This window comes from Ascidiella aspersa, chromosome 2, assembly GCF_963924565.1.
Source record: "Ascidiella aspersa chromosome 2, kaAscAspe10.2, whole genome shotgun sequence".
NCBI classification, from domain to species: Eukaryota; Metazoa; Chordata; class Ascidiacea; order Phlebobranchia; family Ascidiidae; genus Ascidiella; species Ascidiella aspersa.
The window spans coordinates 5,703,585-5,725,784 of record NC_139448.1 but is presented as its reverse complement, the minus strand read 5'-3'; the positions used below and the strand labels follow the sequence as shown (position 1 = coordinate 5,725,784).

General features: G+C 36.2%; 3 protein-coding genes across 3 annotated transcripts; 2 read left to right on the top strand and 1 right to left on the bottom strand.

Annotated features, from left to right (window-relative positions):
• The first annotated feature begins 115 nt into the window (after window positions 1-115).
• LOC146163307 (uncharacterized) lies at window positions 116-4,218 on the top strand. Its single transcript, XM_083382639.1, has 6 exons — window positions 116-287; window positions 1,161-1,333; window positions 1,779-1,916; window positions 2,279-2,392; window positions 2,928-3,065; window positions 3,919-4,218. Exons 1-6 carry the CDS (start codon window positions 268-270, stop codon window positions 4,152-4,154), a joined length of 819 nt encoding a protein of 272 aa, XP_083238765.1. The 5' UTR covers window positions 116-267; the 3' UTR covers window positions 4,155-4,218.
• A 4,892-nt stretch (window positions 4,219-9,110) lies between these two features.
• LOC146163306 (solute carrier family 35 member G1-like) lies at window positions 9,111-12,502 on the top strand. The gene is made up of 3 exons (XM_083380437.1): window positions 9,111-9,449; window positions 10,824-11,351; window positions 12,368-12,502. Exons 1-3 carry the CDS (start codon window positions 9,111-9,113, stop codon window positions 12,500-12,502), a joined length of 1,002 nt encoding a protein of 333 aa, XP_083236563.1.
• A 3,640-nt stretch (window positions 12,503-16,142) lies between these two features.
• LOC146163305 (solute carrier family 35 member G1-like) lies at window positions 16,143-21,905 on the bottom strand. The gene is made up of 4 exons (XM_083381318.1): window positions 21,737-21,905; window positions 20,411-21,021; window positions 19,101-19,421; window positions 16,143-16,289 (listed from the first exon to the last, which is right to left on the bottom strand). The coding sequence occupies exons 2-4, from the start codon at window positions 21,017-21,019 to the stop codon at window positions 16,143-16,145; spliced, it is 1,077 nt and encodes a 358-aa protein (XP_083237444.1). The 5' UTR covers window positions 21,020-21,021; window positions 21,737-21,905.
• Window positions 21,906-22,200: the final 295 nt, after the last annotated feature.

The following is a 22,200-nucleotide window of genomic DNA, read 5'->3' as shown; positions in this document are numbered from 1 at the left end:
GCAAGGAATTGAGACAGCAACGAATTACATCATGTGATTTTATTGCTTTATAAATAAAGACTCTATTTCTCACCGACAAGTTCTTACCAAAAAAGTCAAAACAAAAATACGACAACAAACCGCCATGTTTCTGTTTTTGTTTCAGGAAAAACTCTTTTCTTCACAACAAACCCGAATTACGGCGTATTAGAAATTAACGCTATCAAGCTTTCTGCAACACCGTCTCCAAGCCATGAGCAAATTGCAGAGCTAAAATACGACAATCTAATGGAGTTTGAATGGAGCGAGTGAGTTTTTTTATTATGTGCTAGAGTATTTGCCAATGTTGTAAAGCATCGATAGGCAACCCGTGGCTGCTGAAACCTATGTGTCTCTTTCATCTCTTTGAACTGTGAGTCAAAGACAGTGCATGGGCTTATTTTAAAAACTAAGTTTTGTCTTACGTTTATGACCGAAAGGGTTATCCTATAAAATTCAGGTGCAAGAATACAATAACTATAGGTTAAATAATTAAAACACACATATGTTAAAATAATTTATCAGGCGTTTTATAACATTGTGTTGTGACAAGGTGTGTATCCCAATCAGAAATGCTGTTAGAATATGGGATGCTAACCAAAAAAACACAACCACTCTGGCAAAAGTCAGTTACTCCACTTAAATGTACCTAAGTCACTGTTTCGAATGCTTGACTTGATGTAGGAAATTACTTACAAGACATATTTCTTCAATTGGTTGTTTTCATAAAACAATTTTCACAAAATTTGTTATGTATAGACTATCATTTTAATGCATCTAAACTATTTGCTTGATGTTTTGTTTTAGTTGACTTTTTGCTATAATCGGACGATTAATCAATTTTAATAGTTAGACGTTTAATTTTTATGTCAATGACTTGACTTTGGGCTTGACAAAATACTTCAGTTACTTTATTATTGACCTAATTAGGATTGAAGTCTTTTCAAATGACTTGTTTACAATACTATCAGACACACGCATTGTACGATAGCAAAGCATGAGATAACAACGGAATTATGAATATAGGCTGCTATAGTTGTATTAAGACGCTAGATCTTCCTAAACTAAACTTTTATTAGCTTTTCTAACATGAACCAATGTTATGTTTGTCTTTTGCTCTTTAAATCATTGCCAACCTTCAGTATAAAGGCCATCAACGGGCGCGTGTACATTTCTGGACAATCAACGATCCACGTGGTAGACGCAAACCTGTCCCCCAGTGACCCGGATTACAAGAAGAAATTCGTTTCAACCAGATTCCGAAAGATGTCGAGCATCGCAATTTACGACCAAGTAACTTCGGAAAAAGTTACAAGTAAGGTTTCTTTTTTTCCGTTCTCAATTGAAATTTTTACAAGGTATTACAATATTAAAATGTGCTATGATGAGGCCATGACTTGATGTAAGCATTTTAGATAAATCTTACTTAAAATTTAAGCCTTTGATGAAGTGTACAGTCATATTAGCTTTGTATAGGCTTTCTTATAAATTATTTTAGTTTCATAATAAGAATATCAAAGCCCACACAGAAGTAGGTATCATTTTGAACGTTCTGTGTGGGCTTTGATATTCTTATTACGTCTTACTACAACCTCCAACCATTATGCTCCAAAATATTTTAGTTTCATTCTTGCTAAACAGCGATATAGGCTACTATTACTACTATTGCGTCCTTTGAGTAATAAGATACAAAAGAATGAATTTAACAAAAATCGAAACAGCGCCTTCAAGTTGTTTAAACGTAAATTTGATAATTCCAGAACAACTTGGATCACTCTGCGAATTATCAGGTTGCCAACATTTATGCATTTCTACGGGAACACATGAAAGCAAATGCCTGTGCAAAAGTGGATATCGTTTTGTAAACCTCACGCATTGCGTGGAATACATGCAAACTGGTAAGGCTGGGAATGTTTATAGTGATGTACTGCTTGTTTTAATTTAATGTAATTTCACACTGGTTGTGTAAAGTATACCAATTACCATACGTGTACTTAACTAACCTTCAGAAGTAACCAAAAAAATTAAGAAAAAGCCCTCCATCAGGCCATTTTATCTGACTGTTAAACTAGAAACTAAACATGTTCCAATAAAAACACCAATGTTGTATTTCACTTTCAGTTATTTTTCCGAAACCATAAGATTACATACAGATTTTAATTCAAACGTCTCTTTTTTTACATCTTTTACAGTTCTTTTTCAACAACTTTTTTCATTAGACTACCAATATAATATATTTACTGAGCAATTTGTTTCGAAGATTATCCACCCACCTACGTCACATGCCCACGTGATCAAATACTTTATCAAAATCCGTGTTTGAACGTGACGTCATTCACTTGGGAAACTCCGACATGGTTGGATGACCACGACGGTATAAGCTTATGGTTAATGTACAAATTTTTTACAAGTAATGCAGCAGTTTTATGTCACGCAAGCTTTAAAACTAACAGTTGGTTAACAAACTGGATTATTACTCAAAATACATACCAGACAGTTGTAATTACTTGAGTCATTTACTCCACTTAAGTGAACTTTAAGTCACTGTTTTTAACTGAGTTTAGTTTAATTATTGCTTATGATCGGACGAGTTTACCAATTTTAATAGTTTAACAATTTACTTTTATGTCAATGACATGACTTGAAATTGACTTGCTCTCATAATGACTTGACTGGGACTTGACTTGGGCAACCGATTAATTGACTTGTTATTTTTGGAACAGACTTGACTTATAAGTTATTTTTAAACAATCTTGACCGGGACTAAAGTCATTTCAAAATGACTTGATTACATCACTGTAACAGAACTATTCATTAAACGACAAAGGCAAATGCGAATCAAATACTTTTATCATAAACGAAAACATCTTGACTCCAATAGTTTGTAAATAAGTCAAGTTTGATTTCAGCTGCCGCAAATCTGATCGTGACGTATCCTAAACTGACGTCACCAGCCAGTCTAAGAATCGGCGTCCACAATTTCAAGTACACTGCAACCGACTCGGCGGGCAACGTTGGCGTCTGCTCGTTTAAAGTCACTTTGCGAAGTAAGTTGATTTTTTATTCAAACCAAAGTTTATTTTAAGTTGTTTACTTAAAGACCTTTAACTAAGTAGACTGTTGACGCCTGAATTTGCTAGAATTCGGCCACTGCCTTAAAAACCGAATTTTGTTTGCGCATAGGTCGAAATAGTCAAACTAAAATCTTAAACACATATATTTCGATACTCCACAAAATCACAAGTGTTATAAAACAAGGTGTAAGACCTAACTTCAACTGAGGCCGATTATAACAGTTTTTCCTATGCTTGGACAACAATTTTTTATATTTTTTTTTTTTGATTTTGCTCAAACACTCACTTTAAATAACAACATCGTAATCGGTCAAACTATGCACGGATCTGTAATGTACCTTGATAATGAATTGCAAAGTCAAAAAGGTCGAGTAGATCGACATCATCTCGTTTAGGACGTTTCGATGCGAGCTTGTACCATGTTTAGTTAATGTGACTGAGAAGTAATTCAAGCATCACTTATGAAAGGTGAAACGCAAGTGTTTTCAGTCTGAGTTTTCTATGGTTTGGAACATATCGTAATCAAGATGATGTCGATCTACTCGGCCTTTTTGGCTTTGCAATTCATTATCAAGTTACATAGTAATCGTTTTACGCAGATTTCGAAACAGCACACATGGAATATTTAAACCAATTCCTAGCTTTTTATACATGTAAAATAAACAAAATGATGCACCAAGACGTGTTTCAAATAAAACAATATTATAAAAAAAGCTTCGTTTTAAGGAAATTTGAACAAAATGATGGGAACTTTCAACTTTTTACATCTTGAGATGATTCTTGTGCAGCTCACGAAAACACTAACATTCATTTCACTTATCGTCAGAGTTCACGGCCAAGTGCTACTTCGAGACCTACACATCAAGTCCAGCGTCCATGAAGACGAGTAGGGAATGCGTAGGTCCTCATCTCTTCGTGACACTCACCTGCCTAGAGCCGCCCAAGTACGGATTCGGAACGACCAAAGCCCCAGTCGAGTTTGACCCCAGAAGAAACGTTTGTGTTCCTGAGGACGACTGGATATTTCACAACTATTTCGATTGTAATAACTCCTACTATTAGATCGATGCTTCTCAACAAATTGAGCGCGACCCTAAATTGGGTTAATTGCTTTAAGTCGGGTCACCGACAGCAGACTTGGACAACTAGATTTATTTTAGCTTTTTAAAATTAGATTAGAATTAAAATTAGAGCACTTCAGTTTGTCCAAATTAGATTAGAATTAGAATTAGATCATTTTAAGTTTTCTCAAATTAGATTAGAATTAGAATTACCGAATTCTTAAAAAAACGAATTTAAACTAAAATTACATTTTAATATTCACAATCAATTACATTTAAATCGAGAAATATTTTATTAGGAATGTGCATGTCAATTATGTGTGTGCTAATTTTTAAGCATTTTAGCATAGCAAATGATTTTTAGTCCGTGAAAATTACGTTTTAACCAAAGAGGTTGAATTCAAATTCTTTGTTTTTACTAAGAGACTAAAAAGGTCGTTGGACAAAGTAGGATTTTTGGTAAAATCCGAATTAGATTAGAACTAGAATTAGAGCAAACAAGCGATTCACAAATTAGATTAGAATTAGAATTTGCCGCATTTTGCTCTAATTCATTGAATTAGAAAACTAGAATTATCTAGTTGTCCAAGGCTGACCGACAGTATAGGTGTTCACATTGTTTTGCTTTAGATTTAATGAAATTGGCTCTGAGAAAAGTGCTCAAAAATTACAAACCAACAGTCAGAAGTTTTAGAATTCGGTGAGTTGAATTTTAGTAAAAATCATGGCGAGCACAAAATCCTAACCCTGAAATTACAAAATTAATAAAACACAGGTTTTCTTCAGTATGTTATACAACATGTTCTTTATTGCCAATTATTTTTTTTGTGTAAAACCTATCTGCAAGAAAAAAGGTTTACTAATGGTGTGGTCCTTGGGGCAAGTTATTAAAAAATGAAACTCGGCCCTCTGCGTAAACTTTCGCTTAGTATTTGGGTCGTCTCAACAATGCGTTTGAGAAACGCTGCTTCTAAAAACGCGTGCCCCCAAAAGCAAGTTTTGCAGGCCAATTTTACTCCCGTTTGAAACTGCTTTAAAAAAATATTTTTGGGGTTTTTGTAAAATATTTTTAGTTTTGAGAAATTTTGCTGCAATTTTTTACAGTTTTTCTTTATTACTTTCCCAAGAAGCGGTTCTTAAAATTGTTGCCAAGGCTACAATTTTACCGGAAATTAACAATTTTTTTAGTGTATGAAGCACTACTTGCCTTTTTCCTTTTAATTCGACAACAACAGTGCATTCAGGATTAAGTACTTTTTATTTATAAATAAAGGGCCCTAGGTTTGCATGCTTATTGATTCGGGTTAATAGTAAACTACTTTAAAACTACGACGAGTAAGCTTGATAAAAAGGGAGGCCGTATTCTAAAATAGGTTTGGAAACACTGCTTCCAACGTGAATAGTTTGTCTATTGTTCGTTATCATAGTAGGCATGTGGCAGTAAATATCGTATGACCAACAAAATTGCGCAAATACGCTTGTGGAAACCTTGGAGATGTAAACATTGACAAGAGGCACAAATTCGCCAAGTCTTAACATCCCGCATAATACTTCATTGTTCACAAACTGATTTTTTTGCCTTGCCTCTAACTTGACTTTCGCCCGGGGGTGAAAATGGAATCATTTCCTTACCACAAACTTGCGTCACAACCGGACGTCTAGAACAAGAAGCCAGAAAAAACCTAAGGTTACCTTTCGATGCAGTGCGCCAATAGGATACTGATCATATCAGATAGTTTAAGTACATTCAAGGATATGGCGGGGTGGCTGGGTGAAAAGGAGCATAGCTCGGCATAAAAAGAAAATTGCTTTACTGGTACCGCGTCCTCGAAAAAATTATTTTACCAAAATCGTCCCGCCTTACTTTCACCATTGCTTCGGTCTGCTTTCTATGTTTTATTGAATCCCGTTTATTCATTTAATGCCAATTTACTTTGCTTTTCATTTGTTTTCGTTTTTGCGAGCTTTGCTGTACAGCTGCTGAAAACAAGTCAATTGATGAATTTGAAGTCCTATTTTGTCAGGCAGTACTTTAAAGTGGCAATAATTTTGACTTGTAGAAAGTCAGGCAATACGTTCTACAATCACGCCCCACCTTTTATAAGTGATTCTTTGATTTACTTCTCAGTCTCATTAACTGAAGATCATACAAGTTCATATCAAAACGTCTTTATCAAGATGATGTCGATCTACTTTTTTTCGCTTTGAAATAATTATTATTAAGTTGAGCAATTGTAAAAATATAAAATACTTTTTTTAGGAGTTAAAATTAGGAGTTGAAGTTAAAAGCCCAAAAAACAAACGAAGAAAAATCACATAACATGTACAATCTGCCAAACATCTTTACAGTGCTCCAAAAGAGGGCGTTTTTGCCAGCAATCACAATGCGAATGTACAGTATAGGCTACTGTTTGGTTTAAAATTTTTATCTTACCCTTCATATACTTACAAACGCCGCAGAAGTAACGTTAAAACAGCCAAAACAACGCAAATTTGTTTGCTCGATTCCAACCATAAAAGTTGGTGGTTGCTTAAATTGTTTCACCCAAAAAAATGTTGAATAAAAAAACGATTGCCCGACACTGTATGAGAAAAGTAAATAGGCTTGACTATAGGGCCCGACGTCTAAACAGCACAAAAAATATGTTGAAAATATAAGAAGTTAACCACAAAATGCAAAAAAGGAGGACATTTGGGGATGTTTTGTTGTCCTTGAAGGTCATTTATTTAAAAAGATCTACAGTAGATAGAGTAAATAATAAAAACTAAATAAATAATAAAAATATTGCTGTTTTCGCTATCGAAAACGGGAGCGACTTTGGCCGTGTATCCTGTTAGGTAAAGGTTATACTGGCATCAAAATTTACTGTGCCAGTTAGTAAATCCTTGATAGCTTTTTGTTCAGTAAAAGATATAAGAACATACAGGCAATGTGTTGGTTTGTTGGGACTGTAAAGTTGGTTTGTTGGGACCTCAATCGTGTTTTATTCTGAACAAAACCAACTTATTATTTACTGTTTATGTTTTATGTTGATTAATCAGAGTTGTTTACTGGATGCGGAATAAGTCGCTTAGTAGGGAAGGTTATCTAAAATGAAGTGCAATATTTTTCATTTTTTATAAACAAGACTAGTAACATTTGTTTAAGCTTCGTGCGAATCCTATTTGTCTGCAGGTGGCGATTAGTCCGTTTTACGGAATCTCTTATTGTGTTAAAAAGACGTGTTTGTATTATGGCAATCTGTAGTTTGTAAAATTAGCCGATGTATTTTTTCGCGATTAAAGGGAGCTTGTCTTTTAAATAAGAACAAAATAACAGCCCTATTCAAATCAATATTTTACCAACAAACTCGATGTTGAAACATGTTAAATGACTCTCATCGAAATACAACCAAAAGTATTCCGCTTTCATGGCTTCCTTAGGTGAAAAGGTTCTCGACCCCTGCTATATATAAAACAAGGCAAACCAGCTGCATATGAAGCGCCCTTCAAAACCGACTGAGGGAAGGGCAGTAGGCACAGCGGCGTGGTCAAATATAAAGGCCGGCATTTGTTAAAGTAGACAAGTGTGGGTCGATATCCTCAGTAATGGAAAGGCACTACCAGTAGCAGCTGGTTACAAAGTCCAATTACCAGGCTTTTAACACGCGTACTTCACGTTGTTTGTTTGTTGTTCGATACCCGCCAAGCCCTTTATGACGTTTAACACGTTCAGTCGAACGTTGTTTGTTTGATTGTTCGATCTCGTCAAGCCCATTATGACGTTTCGCCGAATGCGAAAGACTGAATGCCGATGAGCAAAAGTCCAGCAGCCTTATTAGTGGTTGACCTGTTCAGTTGCGAAAGGCTAAGAGCAGTTGCGGGTCAGTTGAGGCGAAATTCACTGGCGCTTGTCAAACATTCGAGCGAGGGAAATGCTACGGTCAGTTATATATAGGAATTTGGTGTTCTGCAAATTTGCGTTGGAAGTGCGCTACAGGTCTCAGGTTAAAGCTACTGTTCATCGATTATACTACATTGTATTATTATTTTTAAGAGCAGTTTTGTGTAGATTTAACAACTACCAACATGCATAGAAGACTTAGTCCATTTAAATGTTGTAGCTGTACAGTAACATTTAACACGAAATTACAATACTTTTACGGTGTCTAAGACTTAGCTGCAGCATTCCCGACAAAGTTGTACAGATTTTTGCAGCGTTGTAGACAAATAATTTGTAAAATAACGTAAGTTCCAGTCAAGTATTTTCAAAAATGTCAAGTCACGCTATTATTAGATCGCGTCAATTTTCAAGTCGTTGATGTAAGAATAAAACGGTTAACTGTTACACCGCTTAATATATGTATAAGCAAGTTGTTTTATGAGCAAAAATAGGCATAAATAACCAAATTTTATAAAACATGCTAAATGAACAAACTTAATTTAATTTCAACCCATCATTGTACCGAAACGACTCAAGTCAAGCCAAGTCATTTGAAACGAATTAAGTGCACTTGAGTCAAGTCAATACAACTCTGGAAGCTTACTAGGGAAAGCTATAATCACATCAACTACAAATTAGCTGAATAAAATTATCTTGGGCTTATGCTGCCAATATGTTTGAATGGTTTTCATGCGTTTTTCGATGAAAGTGGTGTTTGGTTTACAGATAAGAGCAAAATTACAGACGAGAAAGTTCGGCAGCGTGTTAACTATTCCAAACGCTAATGCAGCTAAATAGCCGAATATAGTTAATGATTAACTTGTCAGCAGAACAAACTAAATGGGCGAACATTTAAAGTGTTACAGCCGAATGCATTGGCGAATATAGGTCACAGGTTAAGGTTGATCTGCTTTCTAAACTGTCAGCTGCAGCTGCTGAGAGGGTATTTACATGATCGAAACCGTCCGCCCGTGCTCGCCCAATGCAAATGCAAGCGAATTGGAGTAAGCGACCGACAAGCGTACGAACGGAGCCATGGCATATTCCGGCGACCATACATCCCAAGAAAACAAATCAAAGTCAACCGAAAAGGACCAAAAACCAAAACCGCCATTTCCAGGGGCAGGAGTGCTGTGCTGCATGGGAGCCAGCCTTGCTCTGTCGTTTCAGGCGCTCGTGGTGAAAATGGTGACTTCTGTAGGCGCCATGCAGATGTCCACGGCCCGCTGCCTCGTTCAGTTCGTGGCCCTGCTGCCCCTGGCCTCTTTCGGGCGCTTTTCGGGCGACGGGGACCTGACCGGTTCCAGGCCCCTGTTTAAGTATTTGCTGCTACGCGGACTGCTGGGGTCTTTTGCCGATGCGCTGCTCTTTCAGGTAAGCGTTAAAACGACAAGACAATTATTATACGTTTTAAGTTATAGAAAGCTTAAACTGCCCAAAAATAGAAATCTAATCGAATTTTAAACATAGGCGTAGCCAGGTATGTTTTTTGTAGCATTTATGAGGAGTACCACAACAGTCGATCAAAGGATCACACAGATCACCACACCTTCAATTGATCTAGTTATTACTACGTTTGCTATACTTATTAATGTAGTTTTACTACTTTTTGGTCATTTTGTTTTTTCTCTTTGAACGGTTTTGGAGTTTTGCCTTAAAAGTCAGTTGGTTGCTGCCCGAAACGGTTTGCTAGCATATTTATTTGTATTCGATACGGCAGTCCATACAAAAGCTAAACAAAAAAGTTTTGGGTTTAGTTGTCAAATCGTTTGTCTTAAATGTGTACTTAATTCATGAAAGATTAACACTATATTGACTATATCATCTCCACACCTGAATGGCGGCACCCGCGATCACGTAAAACGTTTGTACGAAACACATAAGAGGAATACATTACGGTAATCATGTTTTTTTTAACTTTTTCCCCCTCCCAAAAAATTTCGGCTGGCTACGCCAATGATTTCGAAACACGTTTCTGCATTAAACAGTGTGAACAGCAAAGACAATAAATTCCAAAACTAGGGTGACCCTAATTAAACAAATAAAGATAAATTTTCAAATTTAAATTCATAGGAGTGAATCAGAGAATCTTTAGCCAAGGAAACGTTTGAAACCCTGGAATCGTTCTATTTAAATAAAATGAAATATGCGATTTACCGCAACAAAGAAGTCTAACTTTTTAATAGTAAACTGGAACGCTTAAAACATTAATTTTCGCTTTTTTTCATACAATGTTTGCTCGTTTTGAGTTGTTTTTTTGATAATATACAAGTAGTTTATAAAATTGGCTGACAAATAAATTGTAAAAAATCTGCACTCGATTTGTGTTTCATCGTATTTTCAAAATTGCACGACGTTTGGGACAAAATTGCACGACCAGGACTCGGGACTCGAGGACTAAGTCTTCATAAAACTGTCCGAGTCCCGAGTCCAACGTGCGCATACGCATTACCAAATTTCGAAAGTGATAAGGCAGCCAACTTTAAATTCTAAAAGTGTAATAGCAAATGGTGGAACATTTTCCAACCGTGTATTGTGTGTGGATCAGTTATGTGACACCCCTATAAATGGATTGTTAAATATCCACCTTAATTAGTTACGTATTGGTGAAATGCTGGCTGTAGTGCCAGAGTCGGACTCGGGTTATTTTAAACCGACTCCGCAGCTCTGCGTTAAAACAATAAATGCAGGCGGGTAGATGTTTTACCCAAACCAGCTTTATAATCAAACAACTATTATCTTCCTCAGGCCATCACGCTCCTGTCGCCTGGCAACGCGGTCAGCGTCATGTTCACGGTGGTCGTTTTCACAGCGCTCCTGGGTCGTCTTTGCCTGGGCGAGGCCTACACGCCAGTAGACGGACTCTTAAGCGTCACAACCCTACTTGGCGTTCTGCTCATCGCGCAGCCTTCGTGGATTTTCGGCAGCTCGGGGGATGAGTTTGACTTTTATAAAGCTGTCGGAATCGCGTGCGCTCTGGGCGCCGCCGTACTCATAGCGTTGGCCTATGTAGTGCTGCGTAACATTGTCAACCGTACGCCGACCGTACTCAACGTGATATACTACTCCGTGGTCGGTTTTGTGGTGACCCTGGCCCTGACTCCTGTCACCGACCAGTTTCGTCTGCCCTGTAGCTCGGATTTGGGCTACCTGCTGCTGATAGGGGTGCTGGGAATCGCTGGACAGCTGCTGCTGACCGTAGCGCTACAGTACGAGCGGGCAACGACTGTAGCAGTGCTGAGAAGCTGTCAGATCGTGGTGGTCTTCATTCTGCAGGTGATGTGGTAGTGAGTTATATGTCAAATTTGGTTTGACCTATAAATGCCTGCGAAGGTTGTAAAATGTTGCGGAGAAAGCTAAATATTTGTATAATATGTTCTTCAAAACAATGCTTGTAATTAAATAGTTCCTACAATTTATAGTTCTATGTAAAAGTTTTATGCCAGTACGTTAACTTTACATGACTATTAATGTAAAGTCTCGTTTCAAACTAACATGACTTAAGATTGTTAAGAAACTTGTGATTTGGACTACGACATTTCGTTGCATGTGTTATTAATCATAACCAGGTCTGCGAAGTCGGACTCGGGACCCGACGGTTTTTTTTTTGAAAAACAAACGTGATCAATTTTGTGCGACTCAAATATTAGGACACTTTTCAGTCGAATGCGTCCAACAATGGAATGCTCATAGTCTCAATATTTGCGTTTGTCATAGTTTGATATTGATCCACGATTGCTGGACTCTGGTCAATCGGAAATACCAAGCTCGTAATATTCTCGTCTCAGAAAAAGCATTTATAGACAAGATCGGTGTTAAATCAACGAATTTGCCAACGGTTTTTATAGTTTAACCCGTAAACCCCACCAGGTCTTTTAATGCTTCAGGTTTTAAATATTAAAATAGGTAAAATTCGCATTAACTGGGCTTTTCTTTTCTTAGTGACACCAAGAGGCATGGAAATCACGACCTTTGTAATAAACTCAATTTATTTTATTGTATCCAGCGTACGCAAATTTTGTTCACAACATTTGGGCGCAAAAGGTTATTTTATATTAAGTAAATAAAAGATGGGAACCAATATAGAAATCAGTTCTTCTTTCTAGTCTTTAATTTTTTTTTTCTTATTTCGTTACAACCTTTCAATAAAATATTTTGTCACTATGAAAACTACGCCAGAAGCAATTTTATATACGTATCGACAAAATTGGTCGGCCCTCACAAACTCTAGATTTCTAGAACTATATTCTCATCAAGTGATAAGCATAACCCGACATGTTGCTATATTCCAGGTTGTCGTTCTTGAAGATATTCCGTCTGTTTTAAGTCTGGCTGGTTCGGCGGTCATTCTCGTTACCGTAACGCTTATGACGCTGCGGAAGATTTGGAACTCAAGGACAGCTGGCAAGAAGCAAGGAACCATTTAAGTTTTTGAGGTCCTGAAACCACTTTTCGGAGGCTTCTTTTTAGGAAATGATTTTAATATACATATTTTTCTTATATGTCGGGTTGCTCATTTCACCGCCAGGCCTTGCGCCTCTACACAGTTGGCATATTTGTATTAACCAGGGAGTCGAACCGTTTGACTTTTGCGTTCAGGTTCGGTTCGGGTTCAAGGATATTTTCGGGATCCGGTTTAGTTTCGGTTTGGAGCAATTTAAAACTTCCGGTTCAGCTCCGGTTCGACTAAATTTAATTTCAAAACCGGTTAATAAAATTTCGGTTCGGATACAATATAAGACGCGTTCAATCTAGAAAATGTGGGTCAATAAACGTAGAGAATAATTATTGAATTGTAACTCGTATTTAAACTACGTTTCGTGACGTATCAAAAAACAAGCAGCTCATTATTGAAGTATGTGAAAATACAAAAATGGACGTTTTACTTATTTAATATTCATTTTTTTAAATAAAACTTCGAGCACGGCATAACCTGACTCTGTAAAATATAAGTTGTGACGTCATGCTGGAGTGAAATATCAAATAAAGGTCGACCAAATCACTCAGAATAAAGGCAGGCGTTTCACTCAGAATAAAGGCAGGCGTTTCACTCAAAATAAAGGCAGGCGTTTACACAGAATAAAAGCAGGCGACCGAATCCTGTTTAAAGTTCTCTTTGTCTCAAAATCTCCCATTCAATTCATTTGTAAAAGTAAATTAAGTCCCAGTCAAGTCTTCTGCAAATATAACAAGTCAATTCCCAGGACAAGTCACAATTGTCCAAGTCAAGTCATTGTGAGAGCAAGTCAAGTCATTGACATAAAAGTAAAATGTTATAAACTATTAAAATTCGGAAACTCATAAACTCGTCCGATTACGAGGAACAATTCAACTGAAAAATAACACAAATGTAACACAAAGTAATAAAAGCATTTCATTTGCAAAACTTGAGATAAATTTTAGGAAATTGAAAAGTTATTTGACAAAATGAAATCCAAGCCAGGTCAACATTTTGTCAAACGACTTAAGTCATTACAACCCTAACTTCGACTGGGTTTTACACATGTTGGATTGATGGTGTTGTCGTGCAATTAAATTACTGCCACTTTGGCCATAATAATTGGAAGTTTATTTTATTTAGGCGTTTTATTCAACTACAGCTAACTCCTCTTGTAAATGACAAAAAAACTGAAGACTCGTCAAGTCAAACTGTTTCTGCAAAACCTTTTATTATCAACTTTTTATCGAATAAAATGTCATTATTGTGTCCATCTTTCAAAAGGCTGATATTGTTTTTTTTTTGGAGTGAGTGCTAATATAACTGGTGCTAGACCAGTGGTTCTCAAACTGGGTCCGCGGTCCTTTTGTTGTCCGCGAGACAATTTCTGGGACCGCGAAGCACCTAACAAAAATCAATAAGACTCTCCTGAAGAAGAACATTTTTTGTGCAATAAAATTTTTAGGCAACTTACTTTTCCAAACCAAGCTGATTATTATTATCATTAGTTGTTCATTCACGTTATTGCACGCTTTAATTTGAATTGTCCATTGTGACGTCATAGTGTTGCGTTGTGCTAATTAGAATTACTTTTTACAGTTTGCTGCGCTGGCATATTGTGGGCAATACGCGTTTATACGGTCACGGTTGTAAGACTGTTCGTGATTGCTTCACTCAAATAAAGTGATTCGTTAGAAACATAGCCGAACATATAGCAAGCAAAGTGTATCCGTCTCATTGATACCATTAAAAACAAGGTGTAGTTTTGTGTTTTTTGCGTATATTTTTATGGGACCGTGATCAATTAAAAAAAATTGCTGGGGGACCGTTGCGTAATTTTTTTTAAAAAGTTTGAGAACCACTGTGCTAGAGTGTTCAGCTAGTATAGGCCTTAAACTTTTCGTTTATCAGAATGAAGGCGTTCGTGCTTTTGCGTGTTTATTACAGGGCGGAATTTGTATGACGAATGCAATTACGTTTGAACACCAGGTGGAACTAGATTGGGACAAGCAATAAGTTTACACTAAGCACAGCTGTGGCCATTTCAAGCTGTACAAATCGAATTCTGCCAGAGAACTTTCTAGAAAAAACATCAGTACGGTACGATTATATACCTAACAAGGCGAGTTGCAACCAAAAAACAGGGTTTTGGAAAAATACTTCAAGAACTTTCCATAAATGTCATGCACAAAGCAGATTCATTATTATCTAATCGTATAAAAAACAAGTTGTAAGTTACTTTTAGAACTTGAAAAGGACAATCCGCTGCAAAAATAAACAATATTTCAGCGCAGCGCGTATATAATGCTACATTGCACTTTTCTTGAGTTAATAAAACGATACAAAAATGATAGCACTGCACAGAAGGATGGATCAATTTAAAGTAAGGCTGAAGACGTTAAGTCACGTTGAAAGTGCGATTCTAACGAGCTAATACGCATGCCGTTTAAAAGACAGTGTTTTTATATGCAATTATAGTTTTTACTTTTAGGCAAACATTGAATAATATTTATAAAATTATTTTTTTAAGAGTTAAGTTACCAATAAATAACGAGTTGTTGTAGTTTACAATGCGTAAGCGAAATTATTTTTTCAGTTCGAAGTAAAAAAAAAATTGTTTTAAAAACTATGAATAAAGGTTGGGCAGTAACATTTCACTTTTTTTTTCAAATGATTACAAAAAAACGAGTCTTTGTGTGTAAGAGAAAGGGGGGGGGGGGTCTTTTTTGCTAAAAAGTGTTTTTTTTTGCTAAAAAAGCGCAACCGTACCGTTCTTATTGCATTCAAGCGGCAGGCAGCAGTAAGACCAGTCGATCACGTTTAGCTAAGTCTAAAAAACTAGAACAATTGAAAACTAGAAAGCAGTCGCCTTAAGCTCCACAGTATTACAACAATGCTGGGTGTACAGTATATCGGTCGTAGGACGCGAGTTTGGCAATTTAGGATGTAGCGAAAATACACAGAGGGAATACATGTGCTGTTAGTTTGACTAGTAATTACACTTGGGTGGTTTGGACATCGAAAAAGCAGCACTAAATAGATATCACCTTATACACAAGCTGCTTCCAGTTTATGCATGTTATAAGTAAAGAACTTTATGGCAAGCATAGTGTTTTAGGTGGTATGTAAGTGATTGTCAAATTGTGTAGGGAAGGGAAGGAGGAAAAAACAAAAAAAAATCATTTTTTTGATAGACCATAATTTACCTACATCGAAAGAAAATTATCGTTGTTAATTCCAGGTATTAGCCTGGTTGAAGAATGTGTCCCTACAAGATGAAAACAGAAAGTAAAAAATGTTATACTCTTAATATATGGGCGATTACATTTTTAAAGGGGTTAATTTCGGCAACAATATAGAATGATATATTTTCATGCTGAGTAGCAAAAAGTATACTAACGTTAAAAAAAAATTAGTCTATAGGTACAAAATTAGGCTTTTTCTTATACCAACTACTTGCGGCCACAACGTAATAATTTTTTAAAGTGTTAATTAAAATTTACGTTATTTCGCTTTAGGGGTAACGACACTACAAAAGGCTTAGAACCACTGTTTACTGTATATATAAATGTACAAAAGCAAAAACAAGAAAGAGATTAGCGCCTTCTCTTTTCAGTACCCGTTTAAATCTAGTTGTCCACGACGATTTTATTATTGTTGTTATTAGCACGTCGGTGGTTGTGGCATTTTCTGGCTGCCACCACAAGCATAGTGAGCAGTATAAGAGCTGATCCACCAATGCTAAGAGGCGTCGGAATGTCGTTCAAGAACACCACCTGAAAAACACAATACGAGACCGTTTATAGAACAGTAGTTCGTTTTCATTTCACGGCCATAGGCGAGTAAACATCTTAAATTGATAGTTTTTTTTCTGGCCTACATTTCATAGATAAGTAGGCGGTACGCGATACTAGTAATATAATTGGATTGTCGATATTATGTCGTATTAGTCCCGATCCCATAACAAACTGAAGAATATAGTTTGTTAACGGTTTTGAGACACGGTAATTTTTAACTTAAAAGGTAAATTTGTGACAAGCCGAACGGGGAATACTATTCTGAGTAATTCGCATACATTAAACACCCATTAATCCCAACACGCTTCATAACCGGTAGACCCTGACCGTTCGCTTCCTGCTAGCTATTGATTTAAAAGAGGAAGCCCCAGACTCTTAAAGACCGCAGAGACCTTTCGTTGAGCGCAAAACACTCGCGTCACCTTCTCCAATTTCACCAGGCGTCGCGTGTTTGTTTAGTTGAACTGGGCGTAAGGTCAAAAGCTTTTTCTGCGCTTCATAACTGTAGCGCCAGCGAAGCTCATTCAGGTGGGCCTTGTTCTATTTATAAAGATCATTTTGACCCATTCGCATATTTTAGAATGCTTGTTGATTTTTTCTATGGTCAGATTTTACAATTAAAGTGAACTACGTTATTTTGTGATATTTATGTTTGGCCATGTCTTTAATAATTGTTTAAACCACTTGGTCAGACAGAATCATATTTAAATTTACCGATGTCGTTGTTAAAAAACACACTCTTCTTAAATGTAAAAAAATTGTTAACTTTGTTAAAAATAAATAACAAATTGCTACTTTTTTTAAATAAATAACAATTATGCCATACAAAAAATATAATTTGTAATGAAATTAGACAATGTTGAACACTAAAAAAATTACATGAAAAACGTTTAGTGATGTTTAGGGATGTTCAAAGTAGAATCCCAAGGTATTCTAGAATACCGAATCCTAGTATATTTTTATTAAATTATTTAACCTCGATTTTGTTTGGGGAAGGGATTAATCTTAATCTACCCTACAGGGCCCACAATCACAGCAATAAATCGTAAACAATTTGCTAACATGTGTACATTATAATAAAAAAATCTGCCATATGTTTAACATTATTAACAACTGTCATTTGAAGCAGTTGTGTAAACTGTATTATGTCAACTGTACAAGTTGTTGCCAAAACTTATATTTTTGCCAATAGTGAGTACAATGCAACGCTGCACACAGAACACTTTAACAATTCGGTCCTGTTTTTGAAAGCATTGTTCGGTCTTAGTGCTTCTTTTTTGCCTAACATGGTCTGTTATGCAGTCAAATAATGTACTGCAAAGAATACAAAGTTACTATTGGCATAAGGAATACTTGACAATCACGCTGTGAATAACTCCATAACCTCACTGAATATTGGCCTAAAGTTGACCTTAAGTAACCCTATAGCGCATTATGTCGACGGCCAGCACGTTTTGCAATGCATTGTTACTTTTGCAACTTAACGCACTTAGGGAAATTTCGAACTCCGCACCTGGCATTACACGTTAGTCGCTCGCCCAATAACGCTTGATTGACACTTAATTATTAGACGAACGTTATCGCGAGACGCGAAGTAATTGGTCGCCCGAAAAAACGCTGACACTGCACTACGAGGCTACGTTTAAAGCAAGCACTATAAATGTGTTGCCGCAGCGACTGGCCAACTTACCACACGCGTTTGTACAATTAGGCGCAACAATCAGCGGTAAAACATTAAATTATATCGGTTCCAATTACCCGAAATAAACGGCAGAATTGGATTCGATATTCTACTTTGAACATCCCTACTGATGTTTTCCGCTTATGTATTTTCTTGAACATTTCTCCAACTTCTAGCTACAACCTATAACCAATAATTGATCTATACTAGATTGTTCAAGTAATTCAAGTAAAAGTTCAAGTAAAATTTAAGTTTGTATTTTAAAATGACGACCGGTGCGCTATCACAGCGGATTTTTAACACTTTTAAAACCTTTGCACGCAAAATCGATGTTGACAATCATTTAAAGGCGTTGTAAACTGGCAATCAACGGAAGAATGTGTATTGTGTATACCGCGTAATATCCGTAAATAAGGAGGCCGTCATATGTGCAAAAGCAAAAAAGTATCTCAAGAAAACAAGTAATTGTACCTGAATATACTTTTTACCGGGTATTTTTAGTGTATTTTACTTTTTAAGGTTGCGATTTTTTGTTTTTTTTAATAAGTTTTGCAAAGGGTAAGAAAGATTTCCATAATTTTGACAATGACAAAACTCCGTCTGAAACGTAAAAAGCGTTATTAATTTACGACGAAAATGTGCTAAAGGTTTTGCTACAATTATTTCAGACTTTGATAACTTACACGCGTGAATCTAACTTACATAAACAAAAGTAACACGAACGTTATAATACTAAAAACGATAGGTGTACAACTGTACACTCTGGATGACGGTTTTCTTTCCTTTGTCTTAATTCCTATAGTTTAAAAGACAAATATGGGAGGTCCAGTGCAACAACAAAACTATTAGGTGCCCGCGGTTTCCCGTTCAACTGTCGTTGTCTTGTTTTCGCTTTAGAAACACCGCAATTTGTTTAATACAACGGTGGACACCTGCGCGACGTCAAAAAACAAAATAGTCAACTCTACACCGAAAGCCATTGGAGACTCACCGAATAATATGTACTAATGATACGTAAGGTTTAATCGTTGGTCAAAAAGAAGCTTCAGAAGGGCTAGATCACAGTTGTTAACACACATATATTTTTGAATGTTTCTTTGTGTAGTTACCTGTAGTACGAAGACGATCAAAATCTGGAAAGACCTCAACACGGCGAAGGTGCCCGATCTTTCGTACTGCAAGCCAATGGTGAGCAAAATCTGAGCTGCTACACCAAACATTCCCAAGAGAAATACGTAGGGCAGTTCATGGTAGCAGGGATATTGGAAGGTGGACGCGGCGGCGGTGTAAAGGACGGTGATAAGGGATCCTACAGTTGAATAGTAGAGGACGCTAAGCACGGGGTTGGTCTGCTTTCCCAGCTTTCGTACTGTTACGAAGGTGACAGCGGCCATAAAGGCACAAGCCACCGCACAAAGAACACCAATCACCTGAGAATGCAAAGAAAAAATGCGTATTTTAATTTATTATGCTCATGGATTTTGGGCACGCTTTATAGACGTTTAAACTAAACCCGATTTTTTGCATACTTAAGGTCAGTTAAGGTTTAAATACAAAATTTTAAAACATTATCACTAGGGCAGGGGTTCTTAAACTGGGGTCCATGGACCCCTTGGGGGTCCGTGAACTAGTTTTAGGGGGTCCATAAAGGCCTAATTAAAGAACTAGTGTATACTTAATAAGTAATTAATTTTTCAAAGAAAACACTTTAATTAAAAATTAAACAGTTTTGCACTAAATGTATAGTTAGATTCCATTTAACTTTCACATGTTTCCTACCGAAATAACAGTTTTATGAAGTCTATTTATATTGTGACTTCAATTTATGACGTCATCTTGGAGCATTTCTTGCCTACCGGGGTCCATGCAAAGCCAAAAAAAATTTAGGGGTCCGCGGTAAAAAAAGTTTAAGAACCCCTGCACTAGAGTAATTAGAATACTAAAGCAAAAAAAATAAAAAAAAAAAAACAATATAACTTCTGTTTAAATATCATCAAAAAAGCAAAGGTCAACTATACTATATAAAATTGAAATAACTAGGAAGAAACCAAATTACACATTTAGATTGCTTTAGTTAAACAAAAAAACTTATACTAAAAAAAGGGTGAAACAAAATTAAAAAAACAAAAAGGCTAATTAAACACAATTAAAACCAAGTTACTTAAGCTGAATTAATGGAATGTTTATATTTTTATTTACTTTATAGTTTAGGCAAATATTGCATGGACGTTATGTTACAAAAAGCAAAGGAAAAAGAAAGATGAAACCTAACGTCTTTAAGATATTGAATGCATAGCAATGTTATGTTTAAAATGACTAGCTAAGTTAGGTTTCTGAAACAACACTAACTCTAATATCAATCAATCACTGATTCTTAGACCGTGAAACAGTTTTTATCTGTTCAAAACAACATATTCACCTTTTCAAGGTCAAAATCCTGTCCGAGCCCGCCAAAGATGAAAGATGGCTGGGAGATGAGCAGAATACCGACCATAGTTATAACAGCGAGAAATCCATCAACCATTGTGAATGACTCGTGAAGGAAAAAGAAGGCAAGAATCGACGTGAAAACGATGTTGGAAAAGGAGATTGTAATGGCGTCGCCTAGCGAAAGTCGAACGACTGACTGGTAAAGCAACATAGCAGCAATAGAGCCAGTTGTCCCACGAAGAATCAGAAACTTCAACATTCCTTTTGGGCCAAGCAGGTCGAGATTTCCTCTCCACTTTTCGAAGGTCACGATCGGCAGCAGAATGAGAAACTGCACAAAACAGCGTGAAGCCATCATCTGCATGGCATCGATCGATGTTATAAACTTCACCACCAGGGCATTGAGCGAGAAAAATATGCCGGAAAGAATGCAGCAGAGAATGCCAAAGCCCAGGAAGGGTTGCTTTATCTTGGGGACAATACTCTTTCTTTGGTTCCCATTTGGTACTTTCGAATTTGGCGATCCACTAGAGTCCAGTATGGAGGTCAGTGATGACGAGTCGGACTTGCTGCGACGATGTTGTTCTGTTAGCTCCATAGCTTAATGAAAAAAAGGCATTAAACAGAATACCGAAAGAGTAAAATTTCAAACAATGGGACTCTTTTTTACTTTTTGAGTTAAATTTCAATTTTAGAGAGTTAACTTTTAATTTTTATCATAAAAATCCCCTAAAATACCCTAATTTTAATCCCCTTATAGTGCGGCCCCTTTTAAACACCTTAATTGTTGCCCCTGAACCAGGTTGCATTCCAATGCTTTTTAGCCAAATATCTTTGGGGCGGAATGCTTGCCCAAAACCATGCCAGTGATGTCATTTGGCATAAAATATTGCCAGCCTAGATAATTTAGAAATAAAATTAAATATATATTGTCATATTTTGGCATGGGTTTTGGGCCAAAAACATTTTTGGTGTGATTCTCCGACGGCCTGATGGGAAAATCAAATATTTTTTTTTATTATGTTTTAACACAATCCTTTTTAAGACACCACGTTGGATGTATCATTACAATGGCATATGTTGAGAATTATTAAGTAATGAAATTTAAAAAAAGTGTTGCTTAGAATTTACAAGCTACATTCCTGCATAATATAACATAATTATCCTTTAGTAAAATAAAAATTTTAAATAAATTATTTATTAGATTATTTTTTATTGGTGAGTGGTGACCAATATTTCTAACATAGAAACTGCTTACTACTTTGACAAACAAATTAGAAGGTTACAAATTTGACACTAACATGTTGCATCTTACCCGAACTTTAATAATGATGTTGATAAAAATGCTGTTATGTTCTGCTTTTCCATTCCCGTTACGGAATCTTGTTTGTTGAAAAGAAGGTTGATTCGAAGATTAAAATAATGATTAAATTAGGGTAGGGTAAATAAACGTTAATTAAAACAAACAGGTTTCAGTGTTTTTGGCACCTGTTGATAAAACAAGAAAAATAAGTAACTTTTTTAGAAAAAGGGGTTCTTGAATATTTTTATAACGCAGACCCTAAAATGATTTTTGGTTTGCATGGACCAAAGACAACAATGACTTAATTAAATAATAGAAATCTGCAGTTTTTTGTCTGATAAAAGGTAAAATTCAAATAAATTCAAGAAAAAGGAAGCAAAACAAAATTTATGACAATTTTCAAGTTACAATCCACAGTTCTAAAGCCTTCATGGACCCCCTAAAACTAGTGCATGTTGTTTCGTTACTGTAAAAAA

Bases quoted from the DNA above. Each gene is read 5' to 3' on its own strand.
- LOC146163307 (XM_083382639.1), top strand. From the start codon at position 268: ATGGAGTTTGAATGGAGCGA. The intron at 288-1,160 runs GTGAGTTTTTTT...GCCAACCTTCAG, and splicing joins ATGGAGTTTGAATGGAGCGA to TATAAAGGCCATCAACGGGC. The intron at 1,334-1,778 runs GTAAGGTTTCTT...TGATAATTCCAG, and splicing joins AACTTCGGAAAAAGTTACAA to AACAACTTGGATCACTCTGC.
- LOC146163306 (XM_083380437.1), top strand. From the start codon at position 9,111: ATGGCATATTCCGGCGACCATACATCCCAAGAAAACAAATCAAAGTCA. The intron at 9,450-10,823 runs GTAAGCGTTAAA...TATCTTCCTCAG, and splicing joins CCGATGCGCTGCTCTTTCAG to GCCATCACGCTCCTGTCGCC. The intron at 11,352-12,367 runs GTGATGTGGTAG...GCTATATTCCAG, and splicing joins TGGTGGTCTTCATTCTGCAG to GTTGTCGTTCTTGAAGATAT.
- LOC146163305 (XM_083381318.1), bottom strand. From the start codon at position 21,019: ATGGAGCTAACAGAACAACATCGTCGCAGCAAGTCCGACTCGTCATCA. The intron at 19,422-20,410 runs GTGAATATGTTG...TTGCATTCTCAG, and splicing joins AGGATTTTGACCTTGAAAAG to GTGATTGGTGTTCTTTGTGC. The intron at 16,290-19,100 runs GTAACTACACAA...TGTGTTTTTCAG, and splicing joins TGATCGTCTTCGTACTACAG to GTGGTGTTCTTGAACGACAT.